At 44.6% G+C, this 24393-nt stretch overlaps 1 protein-coding gene across 1 annotated transcript in view; it reads left to right on the top strand.

Moving 5' to 3' along the window:
• Positions 1-468: 468 nt before the first annotated feature.
• Positions 469-24393, top strand: part of LOC130402346 (voltage-dependent calcium channel subunit alpha-2/delta-2-like) — a 36762-nt gene continuing 12837 nt past the window's right edge. Inside the window, exons 1-2 of the mRNA XM_056606497.1 lie at positions 469-822; positions 5491-5572. Of these exons, the coding sequence (XP_056462472.1) occupies positions 707-822; positions 5491-5572 (198 nt within the window). The 5' untranslated portion in view covers positions 469-706. The remainder of the gene's footprint in view (positions 823-5490; positions 5573-24393) is intronic.

Genomic DNA, 24393 nt, shown 5'->3' with positions numbered 1-24393 from the left:
AATTCAGCAGTTAACTGTCATTTCCGTAATGACGGCGTTTGGCCATCATAAATAGGTCGATGGTATAAATCGAGAGCTGTGGGTGACGCAGAATGTGTTTCTTCTTTTTTTTTTTTTTTTATCGCTTTCATTCCCGAGCCTCATTGCAATATTTCTAATCACCCCCCACGTAAAAAAACGTGTATTTTCTGCTGCGCACACCTTGAGCTGCCCCCGCCTCCGTCTCCTTGGGAACCGCAGGTAAAAACACGGAATGGAACCGGGAGGAGCGTCAGGCCTGTCGCGCGCCCCCATCTGTCGCACAGGAACGTTTGAAGGAAGCGCGGCGGCGTCGTCTTGTGCTCGCGCGGCCCGTTTGTTACATCGGAGGCAGAGAGAGAGAGAGCGAGAGCGAGAAAGAGAGAGGGAGGGAGGAGAGCGAGTGCGCAAGTAAGCCACATCATCGGCAGAGCAGTAGCACCAGCGGCGGCCGTGGCGTCAGTGCATCTGTGAGCCTTCGAATCGCCTGTCTCATTCGAGCTGCCACATTCTCCCGTTACGTTTCCGATTGAGATCTTCCAAGCCCCCGAAGTCTCAAGACATCTTCGGCGTCGCCCCCCACCCCCAAATACTTTTGGAGCTCGACGCTATTCTTAGATCAGCAGTAGGACACTGTTCTTCCGGTCCTCTTTGTATTTACTCCAGTTTATTGAATATTTAATGGAAAATGGCGATCTGCGCTCAGTCCTACGGTATCTTGTGTGTCTTCTCGATCCAAACTATACTCCTCATATGCGTCTCTACACCGACCGCGGGGAGCCACCTCTTCCCCCAGCATTACACGTAAGTAAGCCCGGCATGTGTGCTTGTTACCGGGTTGTGAGCGCAGGACAGGTGGCCCCGGCATCTCTCTCCCCCCGGTAGCGGTGTTAATCACCGTGCGACGGTCGACCGACCCAGCTGCTGTCCCCTGATGTTGACATACAGCCGCCGCTTCCTTCCGAGGCACGGTGCGTCGTCGTGTCCTGGTTTAGCTCGTGTTGTGTACGGTCCGCCTTGTCACCTAGCCTATGTGTCGGGGAGGGGGGGGGATATGTATCAATTGTGCCCGTGTAGGCTAGGTCGTCCTTTCATCCGAAGCGTTGGATTACTACGTGGCGCCAGGTGGAGACAATGTCTCTGAGAGAATGTGATGAATAGCTCGCGTCTCGTCTATTTGTAGGACATATACAACGAGAAGACGTTAAGCCAAACGGGTTTGTTTTCATTGGCACGGCAGCTATAACAGTTAACCTATTTACGAGTGATGGATGGCAAAGCTTAAGGCTGAACGAGGTTACTTACAATTGGCGACTCTAAAATGCGTCTAAATCGAACCAAAACAGCACGAAAGGAAATTGAGTTGTTAAATTATTTATCCGGGACACGGTTAAACAATACGATGAGCTGCACCGGTGAATGCCCGGACATCGACCCGATCCCCAGTTGCGCTGGAACTTCTGCCATAGCGTAATTCGTCATATTTTACAATGCAATGAATAGCGAACCTGTGTGTAAATATGGTGCCAACTTTGATGTTATGGATATCTTTATTTCTTTTAACAGACATCCTTTATATACGACCCCAAATGTAGCACTACTACTTTTTCCAAAGAGAGGCTGATATTAAAATGAATGCATCCTCCCTCATGCGTCTTACGATAAATTGGCTTGGCAGTTTTATTATGACCAAGGCTATTGAATTCATCGTGGTGGGCACAAGGGACGATGGGATGTTGAATTGGTCGATTCACCTCATAAATATTTGAACTCAGGACAGAAATAGCAGCCTATTTAGATTACCATTGGTGACCTGTGGAACATTTGTAATCATTGCCGAACCGTCTTCATGACTGGGCTTTATGGGATAGATAAACACTAAAACTTTGCGTCCGTGTTCGGATTTATTTTTCAATAATGAAAAAGAAATGTGAATATAATAGAACTCACTGATAGATTATTTTGACCTTTAAAGAATTATTGTATTTTCCATTTATATGGTTACACCTTCACGGTTTGAATCTATCCACAGGCCTTTCTCATTTCTTGCCGATACCTTTCACCAGAACATTTAAATAGAAAAAAGAAAACGACATAGAGTCACAGACTATAGCCTATAATGGGTGTGTGCCTTTATGTCAATCATTATTGCTGCTTGGTTAAATTCTACCTCTGTGTGTGTGTGTGTGTGTGTGTGTGTGTGTGTGTGTGTGTGTGTGTGTGTGTGTGTGTGTGTGTGTGTGTGTGTGTGTGTGTGTGTGTGTGTGTGTGTGTGTGTGTGTGTGATTGAGTCATATCTTTGTCTTACCTTTTCTGAAATTCTGGTGTGTGTGTGAGTGTTTGTGTACGTGTACATGTGTGTGAGTGGGGCTGTGTGGGTTTTTTCTTCAGTCATTTATTTGAAATTGCTGTTTGGTGAAATTTGGATAAATCAATTGCATGGAAAATACATTTTAACAGATGAAAGCATTCAGCTTTCACTGCTATTCATCCTTTCTTTTTTGCATGTCCTTATCAAGTCAGACAAATTTTCCAGATTATTTTAGCCCTTTTCACACATGCAGTCTGAGAGTTAGACGTGGGACGAGGATTTAGAGCACAGTTGCTGGTCACACCACCATGACTCACATAAACCACTTTTATTCTGGAGCAACAAGATGGGATACACATTATAATTACCCTTTAATACACAAAATACAGCATTTTTCTCACTATATGAAAGTATTTTTAGAATGAGAGCATATCTGATTGTCTTTGCTGAATGGCAGTTTATTTTGCATAGTGAGACAATTTTTTCCCATGGAGAAATGCTCATCGTTACATCAGTAAAGCCTGTTGGAAAGCAAACTCTGTAAAGTCTACTACATGCTATTGTGTGGATGTCTTTGCTTGATCATAGCGCACATAGAGGTGATGACTGACGTGCACGCCCTCAAAACAGTGCACGCAGAGCTGACCGACAAACGAATGCTGATTGGTTGAGGGACGAAGTATATCCAGTGGAAATATTTTAAGTGAAAACCAATAAGCAAACAGAGGGTAGTGCAGGAACTCCCTGAAGTAGTAGTTGGATATTACACAGTTCAGGTGATATGGGATCAGGGTGTATGTTTGTACATGCATCTTTATCGGATTTTGATTGGCTCCATTCTGTTTTGAACGAGACCTTGTGTAAATCAGACATCTCAAGGGGTTATCAAGCAAGTGCAGCTAGAGACATCTATGAGATACCACTAGTTTGCTGCAGTTGAGTGCCCCCCAATCGAATTTGACCTGTCTCTGAAAAGTTATATGCATTGTGACTCTTTAATGTATTCATTTTTGAGTTTTCTATTTTGAGAAAAAACATGTCAATGGTGTTAAGCAATTTTCTTTTCCAAAATTAATTACGTTTTTGAATGTCAAGTAAAGGACAAGTTTGTGTGTGAAACATTTAGCCTGAGACTTCATGGGAAAGACTTAGTTGACAGGACATCTTAAAACATATTTAATGCATAGATAGGAATGGTAACAAATGAATGAGTTCAAAAAACCATAGATAAGGAATGACATTAACCACCTCATGTCATATATATTCTCTAAATTAAGTGTTGCTATTCGTCTGCAAGGTTTAATGCATGAGGACACAACTAAGTTTGCTCTTTAATATAGTGTGCGTGTGTGTGCATGTGTGTGCGTTTGTGTGCGTGTCAGCTGAGGACAGAGGTAATGTCGGTCGGCTCTTACCCCCACTGCTTTCTCCAGCTCTCTCCCCTCACTGTAAGCCAGGTTCTCTCTGACGCCAGGTGACCTTTACATAGTCAGCAGGCCCTCTGAAGCCCGGTTCCTTGCGCAATCCTTTTCCGAGGCCCCCCTGGCTACCCTTGGCTCTATCCTGTCGACCCACACGTATAAATGACTGTCTGTTAGTGACGCTCAGGTGAAAGAGTCTAGCGTGTAGTTCCTCTAACGGCCTGAAGGTGGTTCACAGACGGTGGCAGCAGAATCACCATCAAGTCAATAGGAAGAATTTGTTTTTGTTGTATTTTTCATCATCCTTTTTGGATCTCCGTGGCTAGTTCATCTTCCTATCATGTATTTCAAGGTCCTGGATCACAATACAGTATTATTAAAAAGTTGAGTTGAAGCTGTAAAAAAAATAGTTTTGGTCATAGTTTAGTGCGAGGCAGCCATTCAAATTCCCAAACTCAATTTTCCAAATGATGGTTTGCTTCCGCTGCTGGTTCCCCCATGTTCTCCCCGAGGCTGCGCCGGCCAGATATCTGGTGATGATTGCAGACACTGTCACTCCCTGGCAGCCCTGGTGCAATTTAATAAATCTGTCCTGTTTCCTTGTCTTCCTAACAAATCTGACATTAAAGGCTGACATTTCCCTGTGTCATCATCATACTGGAAGACAAACGAGCATGTTGCACCACAACTGTTGATTGTAGTGATTATCTATCTGGCCTCGTGTATAGCAATGTAACAGATCCCCAAAACTGCAACACAACACAACAGCAAAACTGCTAACAAACTCTGTGAACCTATTTCCTAAGAAAGTGAGTAATCCAGCTGGCTGTAACAGATTTGTCCGCACAGTGGTACATTACCTTTTGGATACGTACATGTTGCAATGTCGAGACCCTGGTGGAGTAGGCTGCTGCTGCTGATTTGGAGAAGAACCTATCCAATGTCTTGAGCCATTAAGTCAATTGTTTCCCAGCAGAAGAAGACATGCAGTGATGGGCTCTTGGAGGTTTGATCTCTTAATTCCAAACTTGGCTCTGTCTTACAGCGATCTGACTGCTTATGGTGCACTTCTGTCAGAGCAGAGCTGCTTTATTACGAAGAATCCTCCCGTTGCTGATCCCAGCCCAGGCAGACATGCCAAGTCTCAACAGGAGCAAACCTGCCTCTATATATGTATATATATCTGCATACATAGGGTGGATTTGGTGTATACAGGGGCAGATGCTGACGTTAAACAACTGCCTTAGAGATTCAAATAAATACAAGAACTACATTAAAACAATCCCAAAATATGAAGAGATTATCTGAATGGCATCAGGAGATAAAGCAAACAAATGAACCTCTAACTGTACATTGATTACATATTTGACTCAATATATCTGCTCCCTGCTCCAGTACCTCTCCTGGCAGAGAATAACTGTAGCCTCGGTTCGACTCTCCCACAGTCTTACTGCAGGGAAAATCAATGTGCATTACTACGCACAGCCAATGGAGCTCTGTTGCAAAGTCAGAAAGGGCAGGTTTAAGGGATTTATGGATGCTGTGTGGATGCCGAACCCTTTCAATGCTGCACTTTAAGATTGAAAAAGACACAGAAGGCGAAATCATCGGTATTAATTACTTTTATTTCCAATAAAGCCTTCATACACACACCAAACCAGGCACACGAAGATCAGACCTTTCACTGCGATATCGTAGCAGATTTATAATGTAGCTCATACATTTTCTTCTTTCTTTCAGGATGATGCACTGGGCTGGGCGTATTGAGAAGGAGCTGGAAAAGGTTCTCCAGCATGTCACCGGCATACAGCAGATGAGATCGGTAAGTCGACCTTTAAAGTGTGTGTGTTGTCGCTCAAAGTTATATGCATTAGCAATGTAAAAAAAAGGCAGCGTCCCTTGGCCGAATCCCATCCTTACGAGGGAATGTCCATTCTATCACCATCTAGAGATAAGATAAGGATGAAAGTATGTGTGTGTCTGTGTGTGTGATGAGTAATGTCAACTTCTTTCCTTGTTTTTCCATATTGTTGCGTATGTGTGTGTGTGTCCAGCATGTGTGCTCTAAGCATGGAGCAGATGGTCAGAACAGAGTGTGACTGACAGCTGTTGGACATGTTTCCTGCCGTGCGTGCGTGTGTGTGTGTGTGTGCGTGCGTGTGTGTGTGTGTGTGTGTGTGTGTGTGTGTGTGTGTGAGGGGAAGCGTTCACCGGGCTTCCAGGCCTTGTAACGGACCCTGAGATAAATGCCTTGTTATTGCTGTGTGGCTGAGTGTGATTCAGGGAACCGGGGAGGAGCCCCGGGCTGCTCTAACGCTCGCCGTAGCCGTGGTTAATGTGACGGCCATTATCTGTGGCGATGACGTTGATGAATCCTGTGGGGGAGATAGCTGTGGGATGGGGCCCGCCGCCGCTAAAGGGTTAATGGGCGCCTTTGTTCCGTCCCGGAGCCGGAGCTTCTGTGCTACTACGTGTGTTTTATTGTCTGCCGTTGGCATGACGATGGGGAGGCTGAGGCTGGGAGATGAAGATAAGGAGATCTACTGCGATCATCCCAACAACTATCAACAACCAAAATGGGGAGGGTTGAATTTATTGTAAATATCAGATCGTTCACTGTTTATTTTAAGTGGGCCACCCAGATAAACGACTGACATTTACGAAGTTGGTTATCTCAAATTCTTACCACGGTTTATTGAATAAATGACCGTAAAACCCCTGTTTTATTTATTTGTTGGTCAGTGTAGCAGGTCCATCCTGTTGATCTCTTGTGTCCATATGGTTGTGTGTGTGTGTGTGTGTGTGTGTGTGTGTGTGTGTGTGTGTGTGTGTGTGTGTGTGTGTGTGTGTGTGTGTGTGTGTGTGTGTGTGTGTGTGTGTGTGTGTGTGTGTGTGTGTCTTTCTACGTCCCAGTTTGACAGTATAGCAGGTGTGCAAGTACATTAATCACGGGCCCAAACAGGAGTCATCACAGGGTGTGCTAAATGGCCCTACATGCCTCGAAAACCCATTTTCTAAATGGATGCCTCTCTCTTTACGTGTGTCTGATATAAATCTTCCTAGGGCTATGCTGGCTGGTAGCATGATTGGCTTCATGTGCGTCCCTTCTCCTTTCATGCACACATTATTCGCACTGAGAAAAAATATTTTTTCTTACAGTGTTTTATATTGGAGAGGAAGTGTGGAACTGGAATGGGTGTAATGTGGTCTATTTCCGTTTGCCTTGTTTAAGACATTTTAAGTTCGGTATCTGGTCAAATATGGTAGCACAACGCTGCCAAGTACAGATTCAGACCCCTATTTATATTAATACAACTGGACTTCAAATACGGACCAAAAAACACAGTTTCCTGACCACTTTTGTGCACATTATTCAGCCAATCTTTCGATGGGTGAGAGAGTGATTGTTGGCAGCTTTATGGAGGAGCAGCCAGGAGAAGGGAGTGGCTGGGTTTGGAGTGGCCAAGGAGGATTCGCTGAAAGAATAGCCAAACAACGAGTTGACAATGGAGATGGATGTTCCGGATGTTTTCCACATACATCACAGTCAAGATGTTTGTATTAAAAAACGACTGAAATGATCAAGCGAACGTGCCAGATAGACTGCTGCACCCGAGGAGGGGACTTTGATGCTGTTTTTCTAGATATTAAAGCTGCATTCAGCAGCACTTTTTTTGTAATCATAGAAAACGGACCAATCTGGGTGATGGAAATCAGATCCTCTGTCAGACGACCCAAAAGACAGCGGGACCCCGGGCGAACGGAGATTTGATTCGGTGATGATGATGATGATGATGAACTTCCGAGCGGTGCTCGGCGGGGGACATTGGAGTGGTCTGCCATGCGCGCGCGCGCGATCCAGCGACCATGTGCTGGTCTAATTGAAACACATGGCTACTCTCTGGGCTGTGGTTTGCTTTACCACATTGGAAGCACTCATCTGAATGTGTAATTGTCATTAGTGTGGTAGCTGCTGTGTTTAATTTACGCTAGAAACGCATCGGCGGATGCTGACATCATCCCCCGCCTTCCCCGGCGTTGTCGCACTGGTTAAGTCGGTGGAACGCCTAGTTAGTCATGTGTTGCAAAACACATGCATGATGGGACACGCCCAATAATGCGTCACACGCACTCGTGCACAGGGACGCTTTAGCAGGTTTGTGCAGTCACACGATTATGAACGAACACACACAAACGCACGCACACATACATGCCCACACACACAGGGTGGGATAGATATATTTTTATTCAAAGAAATCAGCTTTGAATCGTTTTATTCAGAGACATGTTGACACGGATGTCTCAATACACTACCACGCCCCCTTTTAAAGACTATTTCAACACCCTTTATCCCCCCCCCCCCCCGGACCACTCAGGGAACACGTGAAGCCCCACCTAGTACACACAGAGTGCAGCGTGACATCACGGGTCCCCGCTTACAGCCAAACAAGCCTTTGCTCATCGGAAGTCAACCTGCCGCCCCTCCCCGGATGCGTGCGTTCGACTGATGCCAGGCTACAGCTGTGCGGGCGCCCTCGCGGCGTGCGCCGCTGTGTGTGGTTTTCTACGGTCAAACACTCCATCAACCGGCTTTGCGGCCGCATGCTGAGAGCAGATTTATCTCCAGCAAACAGAGGCGCCCCTTAGCCCCCCCCCCCCCCCCCCGTCCGTCCGTCCGTCCGTAGTGTGCGCACGAGAGTGTGAGTGTGTGTGGTTAGGTTGGGCGGTTATTTATTTTTCATGTGCATATTCATTCGGCGGAGTTGTTGGACCTGAAAGCAGCAGTGTTGCTCTGAAGAAGGCATTGTCTGGGACTATATAATTGATGAATTCCTGTCTTAATTCCTTTGCCTGCTACAGGAGGAAGAAAGGCACTGTGCATCAAAAACAGAAAGCTAGCTGTGAGCAGTAACACTGTATGTGTCCACTGCATGCATCCAGCAATGGCGTAGCAATGTATCAATGCTCACAACTATTTCCTACTCTATGACCTATGATCTATGACATTTTATGGCCACTGAAGTTGTCAATTTTCTAGATCGCGATTGCACATTTATGTATGGGGATATCTTCTTTAGACAAACACATTTTTTAACAAAAGTTAAAAAGCAACATGTAACTATAAACAAAAGTAAAGCAACAGGGAAAAAGTTTTTTTACCGTGCGTCAAATAAAGCACATCCAATATTAAACTTAATCTTATCTTATCTTACTTTCCTTGAACGGAGATTTATTAAAAATAGTACTGCAGTCCAATATTCAAGCCTTTTTCCTCCGCCATATGAGGGCAGATAGAGTTGTATGAATAGCGAACAGTTGTTCTACTTATACTGTTTGGAGCTTACCCTTTTCTTTGAGGAAGAGGCTTGCCCCAAGCCAAGTCACCCACCACAAACACACGTATCTCTCTGAAAGGTCTCTGCTGGATTTACTCTATATCGCTGACTACCACAAATGTTCCATAATCTGTCTCAAATGCCCAATGCTGTACTCAAAACACCCATTCCTCATACCCCTCACACACACGCTCACACACAATGCGGAAAGACGTGCCTTAACTTCCTGAAACTAGCCAGACCCCACTCATACAAACGCACGTGGTGTGCGCGCACACACACACACACACACACACACACACACACACACACACACACACACACACACACACACACACACACACACACACACACACACACACACACACACACACACACACACACACACACACACTCAGTGGGCCATGGTGTAATGGCTGATCAATGTAATAGGTTCCTTGATTTAATAGCTCTTACCCATGTAGACAATTTACAGGAAGAGTTGAGTGTCCGTCCTCCCAGTGTGAGCAATTGCCTTTAAAGGAGAGAGAGAGAGAGAGAGAGAGAGAGAGATCTGGCCCGCTCTCCCTCTCCTCATCTCCCCCTCCCCACAGCTCAGCCCTCCTGCTTCAACCCTGAACGTTACACACTAACAGCCTGTTATCTGGCTGCTGGATACATTACAAGCTATTTTTGCATCTAAAGTTTCTTATCAGGCTGTAGTTTACGGCACTCTGCCTTTCTTCAGTGATACCGCCGGTCACGACCATCCGTGACTTGTATCACCTTGTAAACTAGGCTCGTCTTTGGAGTATCTTTGTGTGTTTGAGTTTCTGTCTCAATTTGTGTGGAGTGCATTTGTATTTGAAAGTGGTGTTTCTGAAAGATTCGGTGTTACCTTAAAGTGTATGGTAATTTTAAAGTTCCAGAATGCCATCTATTGTCAAACTGTTTAATAACCGCAAAGCATAGTTATCTCGCAAACTGGACTGGCCTACTTTCTCAAACCTATTCCTATTTTTGGGACTTTTTTTTTTCACATCAGCTGATGTCTAAACAAGATGTCATCACTACAATATTTTGTGTAAAGCACATCTTTTGAAATGTTAAAGCCCCATATCTCCCACTTTAGACTAATATGTTGTTAGACTGCATATAACTATAATTAATTGAACAGCTATTGTTATTCAATTAGGATGTTGAAATCAACTGTGTTTTCTTTTGTGTCAGATTCCCTGTTTTTTTTTAAACTTTTTGTTGCTTATTTAAGCATTGTACTGTGTTTTTACATCGATAGTATATTATCTCGCCTTATAATAGATATATCAGAGCAAAACAATATATTATATGATCAGCAATCGTGTATACAGTCACTAAACCATCGTGCTATGGTTTATGTCCAAGAATAAACTCCAATAAATCAGTAAGCCATACACGTGTGTCGGATTGAAATAAATTGGATAGCTTATTGTTTATAATGGACTGATAACAAAATAATGACTCTTGCTGTGCATAAACATAGTCTATGCTTGCTATTCATCACCTCATCACTCATCACCTGTGCTTCAGACCTTGGTGGCACGTGTTCTCATTAATTCTGGGGCCAAGCCAAACAAGTCAAAACAACTCCATTGCAGACATTTTGTCCAAATAAGGCTACAAATAAAAATGGGGATCTTATCATCTTAATGTTGGTAAATGTCTTGCTGATCAAAGGAAAAAGTATAAATGACAAGTCTGCATAGGCTGTTTGTGTCAATAAGTGAATATAACTGACACTTCACAACATATATGACACAGCTGATGCTATTGAGCGTTTGAGTCGAGATCTTTTTGGAGGCTCATATGCAGAGCCATCCGCTGGATTCCTGGCGTCAGCAACCCTTGCCAAAGTGCCCCAGAGCAAGGAACTACACCTAACCAACCACTTTGCGTAATCAATAAAGTGCTGCACTTCCCAGTTCCCAGTCACTAGGCAACTGGGAATGTATGTTATTCACACAGAAATCAATATTCATTCATCCGAATATTTCCTAATGAATTCAAGAATCCATCTAAGGTCCATTTCATTGAACTGTATAGAAAGATAGCTTAAGACTCAAAAAAATCATTAAAAATTAAGTTTTGAGATTAACTAACAACCGAGGAAATCGATCTGCCCCTTCTTGATGCAAACACTTTTTTGAAGGACAAACAATTAGAATGTCAAAGTTATTAGAAAACATTAACATCAACACATGATACCTGCAGAGCTGTATCATGCCTTGATATTTAACATTTGTCACGTGAACTTGTGATCACAAACTTCTTTATTTGTAACTTTTGTTTTACATAATTAATTTAAGTCGATGATTGGATGATTGGATCACACCACACAAACTCATTTGGGTGATGGGCCCTGATAATCCTGATTGGTGCTTCCCTGGATGGGGGAGAGAGAGAAAGGCTTTACACTGGGCTACATACGGACAATGCAGCATTAGTCCTATACGTCAAAATAGGATTAGCAATCCGCTGAGCCTCAGCCCTGTCAGAGGAAGATGCTTCATTTTGTCTACACTGCATATTCTTGTCTTTGTTCTCCTCCTTCACTCCACACTGCTCTTTGATTTGTCGGCTTGGTGTGTGTGTGTGTGTGTGTGTGTGTGTGTGTGTGTGTGTGTGTGTGTGTGTGTGTGTGTGTGTGTGTGTGTGTGTGTGTGTGTGTGTGTGTGTGTGTGTGTGTGTGTTATTGAACGTGTGTGTGAGTGTAAGTGTGTATTTCTGAATCTGCAGTTGTGTTAATGCACACATGGATTCCTTGTCATTTTATGTTTGTTACAATGAAAGCGAGCCATGTCTGTTTTTCTTCAAAGCTCACTGTTTTTGACAGAATAGGGGGTTAAGGGAAAGTGGAAATTGCCTTACCTCCTTCTAAACTGAAGCACTTCCCCCTACAGTGGGCTGGTAATATGGAGTGTCATGGCGCCCTGGAAGACTCCAGGTGTAGTGAAGTGTTTTATTCATTTCAGTGCAGGGGTGGTGATGCTCGGGCCCTTTTTGAAGGCTGTAGGTGGAATACATTTTGGTGTGGGAAAACTGTATTTATGTATTTTTTTCTGCATGGGCCTTTTCTTGTGGTATTTTAATGTGGTGTAGAATGGCGCTTTAGCCGTTTGGCACTCTGCTGCTCTCTCTTTGAATCACACTTCTGAGCATTTCTAATTGGCTTCCACAAGGACGTTGCTGTGTCTCAGACATACAACAGCTGCAGAGAGAAAAATTCTATTTTTAATCCACATACCACAAAATATATTTGTGATGTTTTATCTTGTCAGAGCTACTGACTGCTCCCCTGTTTGCCTAAGGTCCTCAGCCGCTGTGTCAGTAGCTCTGGACGTTCTCTACTTCCTGTGTGATCTTAAAGAGGAGCTTCACTCCTGCATCGTCTGTCCCCGCCCCACTTCTTCAGCTTCCAGCTGGACCGGCTCTCATCTCCGCCTCTGGCCTCCTTCCCGGGGCCTGTTGTTTGATGGGATTTATGCTCCAGCATTACAATTGCGGCAATGCTCATACACGCACACTAAAACTGATGTGCATTGCCACACAATAACAAAGTGCAGACACACACAGGCAGCTCACCATAGTATAGACACATTCACACGCTCAGCAATGGTGTGTGCGCGTTAATCACACGGGAGGAGACACGCGCACACACACACACACACGCATCCAATGACAGACTCATCGTTTGGCAAAACATTTGCGTCTGGTCTGCTTCAAAACAATCCCTCATACCTTTGTGTCTGCAAATATCTCTCTCTATAAACACCCGGCAAATTTGTGCTTGCGGGTAATTGCCTGTTTTTGGCATTAAAAGTTGATATGATAGTCGAGACTGTGCAGCACCGATTTCTGGATTTTGTAAAGGGCACCTTGAAACTCATTTCCAACACATTCATATGATTAGACTCTGAGACAAACTAGCAGAATGCCATTTGTCATCGGTGGGCTCCAATGATGGACCTTTTTCATTAGGGAACAAATAGGTGTAGCTCAGAACATGAACTTTGGGTCCGTTTGATTTGGGTATGGCAGTAAACCAGTATGTGCACCACTACTAAAGTCAATATACATTGACAATGCTGGTTCTGCTACAGACGTCGATAAAAACCGACCTAATCTTAAAACTACAGCAACAGGAAGTTGCTGTAGTTTTACCTTCTATTGACGATAGTTTTACCTTCTATTGACGATCTGTCTAAATAAGGTCCATTGCCGATCTTTGTGGATACCCACAAAATTCAATAGCTACCTATCATAAACTAGATGGATTAGATGTATAGTTGAGTTTGACAGAAAATATCAGAGATAGTACATACCAACATATAGTTCTCCCCTTTTCCCCCGAGATGAAACCTTAACTATATTTGTTGAATTTGTGCTCTTATGGTAGGCTAATACACAAGTAGTTAATTGCTTTGTAATTACGTCATTACACATAGCTGCTGATTATACTGGAAAAGGCTCAGGCTCCTTAAAGTGACAGCAGCTTTTTAGACAGCTTGTTTAGAAAAAGATTAGATCAGCAGCATTATTAGATCCAACTGGATAGTTTGATTCTGTGTATTTAAAAACCTTCCTTAAATACAGGGTGACAGTGCTTTGGAATCCAAGTGTTATTAGTTAACTTAAAGTAATGCAATTTGACGATCATTTGTTTCGTTTTCTGACCAAAATATTTGTCGTACTTAACACCCTGTTATTACCGTCACAAAGACACTAGTGATATTTAATTACATTGAGGCTCATATTTAGTAGCACAAATAAAAATTATATCCTTGTCTAAATTGGTCTATCTAAAATAATAATTTTTCGTGAACTTTGTTTGACATTTTATTTGGGTTAACGGGATACAAGAAAAAAAGGATCTCTGAATCCACTTTGATGGCGTTAAACCATACTTTACATGAAATCTCCTGCCGAATGAGGAAAGCCTGCACAAGACACAGGGATGATCATGGTATTGTGGTAGCATGTCATGTGATATCCGTCCCACAAAGAGAACATCCTCGCTGTAGGACTGTAGCGTCCGCGGTTGCTCCAACGCGAACTACAGATGGCTGAACGCATTCAGCAGCACTCTGTTTGGCCTAGGGGCGGATTAGCTCCTCATTGTCATGTGTGGATGTGCTTTCCATGTGTGTCTCCCCCAGCATGTTCAGGGCTGGCTCCGGAGTTGAGTTTGAACAACTCTGTACAGTTTCCACGGTAACGTCAAGCTGTAATTTGGGTCCAGCAAAGTGTGGACTTTTGAGAAATAGGAGTCGACAAGACATCCCGCGGTGTGGTCGGTGCACTTCCATGTTTTTTTATTTAGTGCTATACGTGCGTTTTTTCGGAATGCGAGTATGTGCCCGCCCGTTTGTGTGTGAGTGTGGTGGTGTGTGGGTGGTGGTGTGTGTGTACCCGTGTGTGTGTGTGTGTGTGTTTGTTTGATGTGCGGACCATCCAGCTCATTTCACACACAGACCGACATCAAAGGCAGCGTTGTATTAACCCGTTGGTGGGGTCGCACCGCGTGCCGTCACCAATTTCACATCCTCTCTGCCTCACCAGCACCAAACTTACACAGCCATTCATATTGAAATGAACTATGGAGCATTGGAATCGCTTTCCTCTCACTGGGAGATAGAACTTCAAAAGACTAGAGATACATATACATATATATATATATTCCCATCTGGTGGCTGTGATGTGGCCGGCCGTCCCTGGGGTTCACGGTGGAGTGGAGGTGTCTTGTGTCCTCCTGAAAAGCGCGCAGGTATCATGTTTTTCTTATTAAAACGGGTCGAGTGATTTTCCATTACAGCCGGCTAAAACAAAAGCCGCCTCCCTCTCTTGTTGATTAGTCACTGCAGAGATGATGTCACCGGCACACTTCGGTTTGGGGACGCACGAGAACGTACGCGCACGTGTTCGCACATCTTAACACAACACGCACACACGCACGCGCGTGCACACACACACACACACACACGCACAAGCACGAACACACACACACACGCATGCGAGTACACACACAACTTAAACACACGCGTAAGTGCAAGGTCCAAAGCACATTACACCCTCCAAAAGACAACCGCACATGACATATGGTGCGGCTCTTAAATGCTTTCTTGCCATATTGTTTTTTTCCCCCTGGCCTCTAAGTGTGTACAGACATTTGCATGTCAAATGTTTTATTTATACAGTTTAGATTGAACAGAAGTACCTCCGCCTGTTACAGCCTATCTGTGATTTTCACATTTCCACCTCGTCTTGGGGGCTAATTTAATTTCATATCACATGTATTGATCTGGCAAACTTCAATTTCCTGCGGAGGCGTGATTGCGCCGCACTAGGGCGGTCACAATGCACGCCAGCGTCGCTGATGAAGGCCGTGATGAAGATGGCGGGGAGGAGTGTTCGCCGGTAATGATTTCCACGGGTGATTGCCGATGTGATGGGTCCTCTAAGTTGATGATGGTGGTGGTGGCGGGGGTGGCGGGGGTGGTGTCCCCGGAGATGGTAGGAAGTCATTTAGGGCCGCTGTGTCGTACCTTGTACATACATGTACAACCAGGGAACATAATGTCAGGCCCGGGCGGCCCTGCTTGCCCTTGTTGGTATTTCAGTAATAAGACCTGCCTCTTCCACCGACCCCTCAAGAAGTTGTTAGATCACTCATTTGCTGGAACCCTGGGCTATTTGAGGAGTCTGCTGGTGCTCCCACACATGTTTCTGCACTTATACCCAAAATGCTGTGCGGTGTGGACCTGCTCTCTGCGCACGCACTCACAACGTTTAGGACGTAGATGTGAGCTAACCCACGTTGTGCCGTAGAGATGCACACACGCACGCACACACACACACTTGCAAACAAGCTTGCACTCACGCACACACAAAAGCACGCAGGCACACATTCTGATGTGTTTATCATACTCGTATTGATGTTATTTAAAATGAGAAATCTCACAACACTAACTTAAAAGAATAGCAGCTGTTATGGAGAACATAAGTGAAGATTTGCAAAGGCTCTGTTTATTATTATTGCCGGATTGTCCTTCTGGACAATCCGGCTTATCCGATTTGTCTGGCTTAAGGTCGTGTTGTGATTACAAATGGAATGTGTAATTCCAAGATGAAATTCAATTACAAATTTTTTATTGAATGTCAAGAACCAAAAAGTTAAATGGAATTGTTAAATAGAAAAAATTCATCAAAATAAATACTTCAGAAACACTTTATCTTCCCGTTAGCCCATAACTCATTCATTATCATTTAGTTATTGATTGAACAAATTATTATCAAACATGAAAATACGTTTGTAGATGATTAACTAGTGTGCGGCCTACCTGCCTTCCAAATGGACTGTTCAAACTGGTTGGAGGAACTATCCATCATACGTTGGGGTGGGAACTCCGACTTGAGATCTCGCGTTATGATGGCTAATCAACATCACACCTGGGCCTTTTAAAATAGCACTTATTAATCATCTTAAAATGTACATTCATGTTTTGTTAAAGGACTTCATCACTTACTGAAGGCTTATCAATTAATGTTTCGTAATGATTAGTTCGTCATTAACTGGAGGATTATTAACGTACGTGTTCCTAATAAATTCATCTTTTAACAAAAGCTTATGATGAATTATGACTGAACGTTATCAAGTATTACCCATTTCTTTACATAATGCGTTTGCTTATACTTGCGGGGAAATCATAATTCCTTAATCTGCAATTAACGCATCTAGGACATGGGCTTCCCCTTACCCAAAGAAATACATTGAAATTTAACGGCAATCGACATTACTTCTATACCCCTTTTTCTATGAGAGCTGGCCTGCCACACATGTAAACAACAGCAATACATATCGATTTGGCCTTTGTGATATGACATTTAGTAAAGTAACTGCACGGTTTTTCATTGTTAATTTGCCCACAAATTCCGTAATGGCCGACGCACATTAATTCCCCAGATTGCCATTTATTACACTCGTGGGCAGAATCGGTCCAACAGCGTTATTTGGACCAATGGTAACTGGTAACGGATGCCTTAGTTAATCCGGGCGAGAGAATACGATGGCTTGATCAACCAGGCAGGCCTGAGTTTTCCGTGAGAATGTTGTTATCTAACATTTTCCCCTAAAATGAGAAGGGGCTGTTCGATGTCTAAAATCAGATTGCATTTGAAGTCTTTGGTGATATTATTAAAGACTTGGCAATCTAAAGATCAGATAACAAACTGTACTGGAGAACTTGCTTTCAGTCTTATCCGCCCGTGATCTTTGTTCTTCATCACAACAGTGACTTTTTTTATTGGGATGAGCGGGCAGGTTAATACACAGTCAGTCAACATGAAGGGCATCATTGAAGCGCATATACATTCCCTTTAGTATTTTTCACAAAATAAATCACAGAAAATAATTGGTTTGAACTTTGAATGAAATTGCGATGGCTGTTGAAGCGTCAGAGGATTCTCACTCAATAATGTTGTAGGAACCCTGCCAGTGTAGCACCTGAAAGATGACCTCAACTCACAACAACTGGTTTCACTGTGATCCTCCTATTTTATGTGGATCAATGTTTTTATTCAGACAGAATGTTTTTATGTAAAAGGCAGAGGGAAGTCAAGATTTGTGTGTGTTTTTGTACATATTCACAGTATGAGAAAGGAGTAGGAGTACTTGTGTTGGTGAGTGAGTGGGCTTGCAGCTGTTACAGATAAATATTAGGCTTTTTGACTGGCCTGCACTGTATGAAAGGGATACATCTCTTTGCTCTGGATTGGATTTATTGTCCATTTCTTGTAAAACAGATCTGTGAATGAGATGAGTGAGGCTTAAATCTAAATCAAACTCACTGCCAATAACCAGATGAATTGAGTTTGTACCTCATACATTTCTTCTACTTTTGATGCGAAATGTAGTCAGACAGAAGGATGAGGCTACTACCTGTACTCACTGAAAAAATTATCGAGACCTTCTATTCTTACCAACAATAACCGTCCTTTTGTGGAGCGCGACAAAAAAGTGGCTTTCAAAAGGGAATGACTTGGAGGTTGGAATTGAATCGATCTCTGCGAAGCGGTTCGCCTGTTTGGTTAGTGCGTTTTTGGGTCAACAGTGACTGCACGTCGTTTCAACCTGTGCACCACAGGCTCCTGTTGATAACATAAAGGTCATGTGACATAACTCTGACGTTACCCTAGACCTGACCAACCTGACACTCATCATCCATCCAAACTTCAGTCCGGCCTCGCCGCAATACAGTCTGCACGAGTTGCGTCTTTGCTAATGAAGACGCGTGCATGCGGTCCGTCCGTGTTGCACTTAGTGTTGGACACTTTGATAACTAACCCGTGGTTGTTTCTGGTTGTTGTGGTTTCAGGCAGGTCTGAAATACAAGTACAAGCTGAATTTTGCGTTCTGCCTGTAAATCATTCGCGCATCAAAGTCTGCGCTTCCATGCTCCAACAGGCACATGGACCAAATGGTATCCAATAATAATTCAATCAACGATCCATATGCTGTGTAGCCTAGTATCTAGTCTATGGAGACTACTTATGATATCATGTTTCTAAACTATGTTGCGGCCAATCGATACTGCATTCTATACCTATATCACTATCGCATTCACTACTCTTGACAGACTTTTGAAAGCGTGTCTGCAGAGGTCGGTGGCTGATGCCGTTTACCTCTTAAGATGTTCAGCAGGTGGAACAAGGTTTTTAATTATGCGAGGCATCATGTATACAAGGAACGAGCTTGGAGATAGAGGAAAATGAAAATAGAGAAGAGGTGATTGAGCGATAGCAGCTATAGTGTTATACAGTCAGGAGTGTGTGGGGGTGTGCTCTATATAAAGTGTGTGTGTGTGTGTGTGTGTGTTTAAAATATAGGAGCAAACACACAAAAATATAGAATGTAGGCATTCTCCTTTTTCTTTTTCAAAAAGGGTACATTTCTGAAGGTATGAATGGAGTCGTCATGGCAGCTGCCGGTTGAGGTGTCCATAGAGGGTGTGTGTGTGTGTGTGTGTGTGTGTGTGTTTGTGTGGGGGGGGGTGTAAGAACAGTTTAGTTGAGACTGCCATGTTCCCTCTGCCTAAGCTGCTAGGTGTTGGCAGTGGTAGGTTCCCCACGCTGCACGAGTTGTAAAGTCTTTCTGCCGGTCTTAGAGCTCCCAACAAAAGCAGCGGAAACGAGCATCCAAGTTGACACATTTAACACAAACAAAAGCGGTCCGTCTCAATTTGTCAGAGCATGTACTTTACGGTGAGATGCCGCTTTACAGGTTGTAGGTTTATCATTGATCTTGAAGGCTTTTAAATGGATCGCTCGTTGGCTCATTTGCTCTCGTGCTGTAACGACTGAGCCATGACGCTAGCATGCGCGGCCTTAAAGGGCCAGACCATTTATTTCATACCTTGAGGCTGCCGTTGGGGCGAGTGGGATCGAGGTTTTAAATATTTGTTCCAATTCAATCGATATAAAATAATTGCCAAAAAAAGAGCTTCTAGAGATCTCTTTTCTACCGACAACGTAGGAAAGTGATGTGAAGGAGTTGCAGCTCAGCGTCTGGCCCAGAGCTTCACAGCAACACTTGGTGGACCATTTTTTAACGTCATTAAAAAATCGACTTCCCGATTACCCCAATGGGAGCCTCGATGTGTAAAATCTTTAAATAGGCAAGTGTCTAATGTGTTCATGTTGAGTCTGCCACTACTTGGTGAACCGCCTCACTGAAATTCACAGCTTTTAGTCACACATGGCTGTCTGAGTCACTGTTACGAGTCGCAGGGCAGGGTTGCAAGTCAACACACAGTTCTAATCTTTCAATGTACTATTTCAGTGTGGGAACGGCTCCCAGTGCTGCATCACCACCTTAATACTTGTTTCATATTGATTCATGTTTTCATTTCCAGTGATATAGAGTTCTCGCTTCCTCACCTGCTCAATCAATTTTGAGGAGACGCACTGTCTGATAAGTAAAACGCTGTATTCCTCTGCAACACATCCATATTTGGTGTTTTGGCGCACACTGTCTGTGTGTGTGTGTGTGTGTGTGTGTGTGTGTGTGTGTGTGTGTGTGTGTGTGTGTGTGTGTGTGTGTGTGTGTGTGTGTGTGTGTGTGTGTGTGTGTGTGTGTGTGTGTGTGTGTGTGTGTGTGTGTGTGTGTGTGCTGAACTGGCAGCAGGGAGGAAATGAGGAGTTACGACTATCCAAAATATTGCCGGTAAGACACTAGGCTATGCTGATAATCGATTCTTTCTAGAACACGTTGACATAATCCGTACACTTTCGACTCGCCCACGATACTGGGAAGACATTTTGAGGCAGTGATCTTGCCAGGTGTTTATTGAGAAGCAGCTTGCTAAATTTAGCCAATCATTGCAATAATGTGCAGTTTTAGTACCTGAGAGTAGATCGATTATCACGGGTCTGAACATAGTGCTGTTTTTTACGGCAGATGTTCCACAGTCTACTATTAAGTAAAACGTAACGGGGATGACACCATACGCGGAGCTTTCCAGCTGCAGACTTAATTGTTGAGATGCCTAACAGCGCATTTCTGAATGTCAGTATGCATCCTTGAAATCATTCTCAAGCCGCCAGCGTTTTGAGATAACCTCAATCTTCAAGATGTTTGCCGATAAGTTAGAGCAACATATTTTTCATTGGTCTTTAAATGTTGCGCTTTGTCCGTTGTCTTTGTGAAGAGCTCAAAGCACCTCCCTGTGACAAATGGAGTTCAGTAGAAATTAAAACGCAGCGTCGTGAGCTTGAAGAATGAGCGTTTAATGAAGCACTACTTTTCTTTGTACGCTGGCTTTGTGATTTTGTGCACCAAAGCGATTCTCGTAGGAGGATCCTCTCAAGAGGATCATGCCCCTCCTATCATTTACTCGTTTTCTCAAGTACTTTACCTCTCTCTGTAGTGCTGTTGCAATGTGGGACTTGTAGAACTGTGCATGTTCCTGATGTGTTTTTCTGGGTTCCACCTCGAGAGACACACCAGTTTGTCTGATGGAAGACCCCAAAATGCCATTGAGTTTGAAGGAGTGTTATGTGACCCATTAGCCTCCGTTGGAGGACTTCTCCTGCCTGTAGCAAGAGTATATATATATATATTCTTTTTTTATTGCAACTTGCTGAGACTAAAGAATGAGTCTCTTTCTTTTCTTAAATAACTTAGCCTTTCTACAACACATTTCCACTTCAAAATGACAGCATATCATATTGCTGGTTGACAGGGCGAGACGCCAAGAGCACATGTGCCTTACCTTAGAATCCTCAGCAGTCTTGTCCCTGTTTAACACTGCACTTTAATGTTTTCCTTTTTTCGATAGCTTTAAGGCCCTTGGTGTGTATGCGTTCCTCGATAACGCAGTCACCAGGGCCCAGCACTGAGCAGCTCCGCCTAAGCGGCCTGTTTGTGGAGCTTTTCACAACAGGGCCGCTGTGGCTCAAGGCATTGACTGTTGCGGCGTCACAGAGCCTCTGTACAAATGCTGATGGACAGGCTGTTCTACTGGGCTCTCTTCTCTTAATCCCCACAACTTGAGGGGAGGATTCACACACTATTTCTGCGTCCCCCTCATGCCCAGTGTCCCCCTCTCACCTTCCTCACTCATCTAACATCGGTGAATTTCCATTCAAAAGAGGGAAGGCGGGCGATATTAATCGAGGCCGGCCTCCAGGCTGAGAAAGTCAGCTCATAGACTGAAATAACCTGGGCGCTTTCCTATTCCCTTAATAAGTACACTTATTTCCATCGAAGCCTGTGGACGGATGTTCAAAACCTTTCCCTGGGTGCACTAGAAGATAATGTGAAGAATGCTAATGTAATTTTTTCCCCTCATCCCTGTCTCCACCCCACTCAAGATCTTCAAGAGTTTGAGCGAAAATAAATGTTATATTGCTTTATACCAAGCTATATTGCTCTTACTATTTATTGAATTTCAGCCTTTAATGGACGTTGATGCGGTTGCCTTTGAAGATGAACAGTGCCTAAAGAGCAGGCCAAATGCAGGCTTTGGTGTTGCTAAACACCATGTTGGTTCTGATCAGTGTGATTAGTGCCCAGCTCTGCGGAAAGCAGGACATTGCCGACCTACGGACAGAGAGAGACGGAGAGAGAGTGAGAGAAAGAGCTCGTAGCACTCTGATCTCTGACGCTTTCACCACTCTGATCATGGCATCATGGTGTCCTATGTTCAAGTGTTCAATGCGCCTGGCATGTGTGTTCGGTTACCTCGGGCGAAGATTGGGGCTGACTGCCAAGCACTCTTCCTGCACTTCCTGTTAAAAATCAACAACAACATGGCCAGCTGCCCTGCACGCGGTTCAAGGCCAGGCTTTGTTTAATGGCGGAGAAAGGGTAGGCGTTAATCTGGACCAGCAAGACACTGGGAAATGAATGATCATTTACACTGGCGGCATAATCGGCGCTCCACGCTGTCCTCTGATACTAAATTGCTTCCTTTGTTCCTCAAGTTATCTCTCTGTCCGTCTCCCTTCTCCATCTCCTCTCACCCGCGCTCTCGCCCGTGATCGTATTATCCCTGAGTTTCTCGCCTCATTTTTCCGGTCCTGGCCTTTTTTCCCTCTCACCGGCTTCTGTCCCCCATCTTTTTTTCCAGGTCGCTGTTATTGTTAATCCGGGCGGTAGGTTGCCATGGAAACATGAGCCCTGTGAGGTTCAATATGGAGGACCATGTCTCGCCGCTTGTCTGTTGGCTCGGACACTCTGGCCACCTCTCAGGGCAGGGAGCACAGCCCGAGAGATCACAGATGGAGGGGGGGCTCGGGGGAAGACGCATACACACACAGACGCACACACACCTCAGCCTTGACCCCCCTTGACCCACACACACAGACACACAGACACAGACACACAGACACACACACACACACACAACGATGGAGACCAACCACTCACACTCACACACACACACACACACACACCGCTCCTGACCCCCCCTACTCACACACACACACACACATACACACTCACACACACCGCTCCTGACCCCCCCTACTCACACACACATACACACACACACACACACACACAACGATGGAGACCAACCACTCACACTCACACACACACACACACACACACACACCGCTCTTGACCCCCCCTAATCTCACACACACACACACACACACACACACACACACACACACACACACACACACACACACACAAACACACACACACACACACACACACACACACACACACACACACACACACACACACACACCGCTCTTGACCCCCCGTCCACACACACACACACATACACACACACTGACGCAGCACTTTGTGGCTGTCCGATCCATCCCCTATCTCCCAGCCTGGGGTGCTCCGGGTGCCGTTGCTCGTCCTCAGAGCATGGACCTCCTCGGCAGGTCACGTGGTGTGGGGGCGGGGGACTGTGTAATCAGGCCTTGTAATGACTTAGCATGGCGCCCACTCTCTATCAGGCTCCGCAGACAGCCTCAGGGTGTCACAGCATCAGAACAGAGGGGCCCTCGCCCCCGGGGCCCGCCTTGAGGCCCTTACATCATCCCTGTCTCACATGCCGGAGGTTAAATTGAGTTCCAGAGTCAGTCAGAAATCCCCCGCACCCCCCCCACTCCCCCCATCCCGTATCACCTTTCAGCAGGGTTAAATATTCAGTCTGGGAGGTTTGTAACGTAATCTTCATTGTGGTTTTAAATTGTCTTTCTATTCTCCCCGCCGCCTCCCTTGCTGGCGCTGCCTGTGCCCGTTGTGAGGCATAGATAAGTGAAGCCAAGAGAAAAATGGCAGCCAAAGCGACTGTCACTCAGGTAATATCCTGGGTACATTAGTTCTTGTGGAAGAAACTGAGGAGTTGGCAAGCCCATGTATCCTTCTGCACTAGGAGGTATTGGGAATAAATCCCAGAGCGGTTAATGTATCCGTAATACGATCTGGGCTTTTACTTTGAAGGCAATAACGCCCTGTTCCCGACCAGACAGTGTGATATGGAACCTGGGGATTTGCATTGGACAGTGTGAAACACTGCATAACAAACGAGTATTGTACATCTTCTGCTTGTTCCGTTGTCATTTCTTAGTTGAACAACACTGCAGTTGACCTGCTTCTCTGAGTAGCGCCGTGCAGTCTGCTATCCACTGTGGCTCCCAACCACTTACAGCGCTATTCCTGTCTCACTCCAATTGCTTACTCTTATCAAGCAACCATTTTGCACTTTGTGATGTTTGGATTGCTTGTGATGGATGTTGATGAAAAACCCTTTGTCCATATGTGTGCTGC

Source organism: Gadus chalcogrammus, chromosome 13, assembly GCF_026213295.1.
Source record: "Gadus chalcogrammus isolate NIFS_2021 chromosome 13, NIFS_Gcha_1.0, whole genome shotgun sequence".
Lineage (NCBI taxonomy): Eukaryota > Metazoa > Chordata > Actinopteri > Gadiformes > Gadidae > Gadus > Gadus chalcogrammus.
The sequence above is the reverse complement of the archived record's forward strand: the minus strand, read 5'-3'. Positions and strand labels throughout refer to the sequence as shown.